The 3,569-nt window shown below is 51.1% G+C and overlaps 1 protein-coding gene across 1 annotated transcript; it reads right to left on the minus strand.

The window, feature by feature from the left end:
- Positions 1-367: 367 nt before the first annotated feature.
- LOC135447945 (nuclear cap-binding protein subunit 2) lies at positions 368-3,527 on the minus strand. Its single transcript, XM_064713199.1, has 4 exons — positions 3,341-3,527; positions 3,019-3,200; positions 2,134-2,272; positions 368-1,500 (listed from the first exon to the last, which is right to left on the minus strand). The coding sequence occupies exons 1-4, from the start codon at positions 3,425-3,427 to the stop codon at positions 1,402-1,404; spliced, it is 507 nt and encodes a 168-aa protein (XP_064569269.1). The 5' UTR covers positions 3,428-3,527; the 3' UTR covers positions 368-1,401.
- Positions 3,528-3,569: the final 42 nt, after the last annotated feature.

The following is a 3,569-nucleotide window of genomic DNA, read 5'->3' on the forward strand; positions in this document are numbered from 1 at the left end:
AGCAAGGCCATCAGTGCCAGGGCAAAGCACAGAGCCATGGTTTGTACTAGCATGTTCCCAAAGCCCAGCAAAGTAAAGAGATAAGAAATGCAGCCAACAAACACTGTGGCCCAACAGGAGCTGCCTACTTAGTAACTACTATGGCTAAAGCACACTTAGCACAGAACAGGCATTGCCTCAGGCCCCACTCTGGGCACCAAACCGTGGAGGGCTGACCCTGCCTGAACACCAGGTACCCACCAGGTACCCACCAAGCTGCTCTCTCACTCCCCTCCTCAGTGGGAGGAAGGCAGGGAGAAAGGAAGATGGGAATGGAACTTGTGGGCCAAGATAAAAGCAGTTTAATAAAGCAAAAGCAAGGCTGCACGTGGGAACAAAGGAAAACTAAATATTTATTGTCTGCTTTTGACCAGCAGGAGATGTCCAGCCACTTCCTGGGAAGCACAGCTTCAGTGCACAGAGCAGCTGCTGCAGAAGACAGATGTTTTAATAAAGAATTCCCCCCATGTCCCTTCTCTTAGCTATTGCTGCTGAGCAGATGCCATAGGGTCTGGAATATCCCAAGATCTTGCTCCCACCCCAGCCTGCTGGTGAGGTGGGAATGTTAGAGGCAGCCTTGACGCTGTGGGAACATTGTTCAAGAATAGCCAAAACATTGGTGTTTTATCAACAGCTTCCTAGCTACCAACACAAAACACAGCTCCACAAGGGCCGCTAGGGGTGAAATTACCTTCTTCTCAGTCAGACCAAATACAACTGTTTATTTAAAAAAATTAACAGAAACTTTTAAAATCACACCGAACAGTGAGGATCTGAAAAGCCAGGCAGCACTGGGGGCATCACAAAGAGAAATGCTCTGCAGGCCCTGACCAACCCAAGGGCTAGATGTGCAGACAGGCCCTCCAAGTGGATGGTAACACCTTGTCCACTTCTCTCATTCAGTGATATTGTTTATTGAGCAGGTGAGGTTGTAAATGAGAAACCTGAATCTCTTGTGCATCCTCACTAGGTGCCCAGGCACCTGGAGGGCTCCAATGGTGATAAGCTTTTAAAAAAAGTTCCATTTGAAAGCAACCACAGCTGCAGTTGCAGCTTGGAGGAAGTGACCTGCTTAAGTGCAACATGAAGGGTATGTCATAGCATGAGGTGTGTGTGACATGCTGCATTTCTTCTTGCCCAAAATCCTACAGAGCTGTCCATTTTTTCCCCTTGCTGCCCTGTACCAGCACAGAACATCCTCTCTAGCTCAGGAAGAAGGGAGAATGAACACATGTATATCCACAGTCTAAGGAGAGTCACCTTTTGCTGGAACTTGGATCACTCCATACCCCATCCCAAATGTGAGAACAGGGCTAGCTCTGGAAGGACAGAGCCCTCTACGAGCTAGGAGCCACGAGGCAATTAATAGATTGCAGGCTGGTGATTTGCCTTCTGCATCTGGATGATCTTGCCAAAGCCACCTCTTCCCACATCGTAGTCTGTCCGGTATTCATCTCGCACCTGGGGCACAGCAACAACACACATTAACAGCCAGCACTGCCAGCCCCCAGAATCATCCTCCCCTCCTTGTTCAGCTGGTGGGGAACTGAAATTCACATTAGAAGCACTTCAACTCGTCTGAGATCTCTTCAACTAATCCACCAAAAAGGTGGTAATGGTGGTGAAAATGACCAAAAAGGATATATTTGATTGTGGAGATTTTTTTCAGGTAAGAAGCAAAGACTCCAAAATATTTTTTTGTTCAGCTTTTCAGTATGCCCTTCTGAACTGCCAGGCTTGACCTTCAGAACACTTTATCTCATCTAAACCTCATCTTTGCCCTTGGAGAAACTGCTGTGTTATGAGATTGGCCTGGCAGCCACACTGCTTCTGGATCATTTCAAGGGTACTACCTTGGATTAGGGAACATTCTGCTTGCATTGCAGGAGGTTTGGAGTCCTAAACAAAAGTGGCCTTAAGTTCTATTGCCAGCCTTTATCACCAGGTGTCAATTACCAAAACAACCTGGGAGTGAGTAACCTTCATTATCGGGTCTTTACAGTCTGCACATTGTTCTCCCTGAGACAAAACCAGCAAGGAAGTACATGGAGTCTTACAGGATCGAATTCAGGGATGAACTGGCATTGCCTTTACCTGTCCTCCAGTCTTTCCTCTCCCATACTGCCTCCCCTCCTTGAAGCCTGCGTCCCAGTCCGTGCGGATGATGCGGTCATCCAGCCGCGTGCCGTTGATAAACCTCATGGCGTGCTCAGCGTCTGCTCTCGTGTAGTACCTGAGGCACTCTGTAAGGACAACTCAGGCTGCTTTTTGTTGGGCACAGGAGAAAAAAAATGAGGGAAGTATTGTATTTGAGAAGCTGAACTCTCCCCACTGCCTTCCAGCCTTTTCTGCTCTTCTCTACGGGATCAAAAACTGCACTCATGTAAATCCAAGCTAAGACCAGCTCAGCAAGGATTCTGTACTTTAATGTGAGTACCTGCACAGACAAGACAATGGAACAAAGACATTAAAGCCTTGCTAAGGGCAAGAAACCAGCCTTTTTGTGCTATGTAAAACTTGACTGAAATAGAACAAAAGGAGAGCTTTGCACAGACAGCTCCTGGCACAACCTGTATAAGCGTGTACCCTCTGCTTGAAAATGCCCCCATGGCTTATCCTGCTACTTCCTTCAGGTGTGCAGTTGAGAGGAGAAAGCAAACACGTGCTCTGGACATGGAAGATGTCAGGCTGATGACTAACAGTTCTCATTGTGGCCCTAAAAGCATTAAAGAAATTAATGAATTAAAGGGGCTCTCTTCCACCTCCAGAAACTACAGCTCTGGTGGCACTTGTCACATACGGCACCACTACACAGTCAGTCTCAGGGTGAGGTAAGGAAGGTGCAAGGATGGACGGGATGTGCCTGGTAGGAAGCACCTGGCTATCACCTTTCCAGCAGCAGCACAGACACACTTGCTGTGCCGAGGAACTACAGGTGCCAACCACACCCGTACTGGCAGGAAGAACCAGAAAGGATACTCTACAAAGCAGAAGCCACAGGGGGTTTTCTTGATCTTGTCCAGCCCCATGACAATCCTCTTGACATCCCCGCACTTGGAGAAGAGCTCCTGGATCTGCTCCTCGGTGGTGTAGAAGGACAGATTGCCGACATACAGCGTGGAGGAAATCTTCAGCGATTTCTCCTGCAGCTGCCTGCTACCCTGCGGGCACAGAGGGCACGCCGCGAGCTCAGCGCGCTCGCCGTGCCGCTCCCGCCGCCCCGTGCCCTCCCGCTGCCCGGTTCCTCGCACGGCCTTGTCCCGGCCTCAGCCCTCCCCGCCACCCGCCGCGCCGGGCGCACCCGGAAGTGCTGGTCGCGGTACTGGCTGATCTCGCAGTACGAGTCGCTGTTGAGCCCGCTGAGCGTGGTGTGCAGCAGCCCCGACATCGCGCCCGCCCGGGCCCCGCCGCCCGGATCCTTCCACAACCGCCGCGCACCGGACGCGGCGAGCGGCGCGCGACAGACGCCGCTCCGCCGCTCTGCGTGATTGGTCACACCGGCTGTCACTCAGGGCGGAGGGCGGGGCGAA

The sequence above is a fragment of the Zonotrichia leucophrys genome, chromosome 4A (genome assembly GCF_028769735.1).
Source record: "Zonotrichia leucophrys gambelii isolate GWCS_2022_RI chromosome 4A, RI_Zleu_2.0, whole genome shotgun sequence".
NCBI lineage: Eukaryota > Metazoa > Chordata > Aves > Passeriformes > Passerellidae > Zonotrichia > Zonotrichia leucophrys.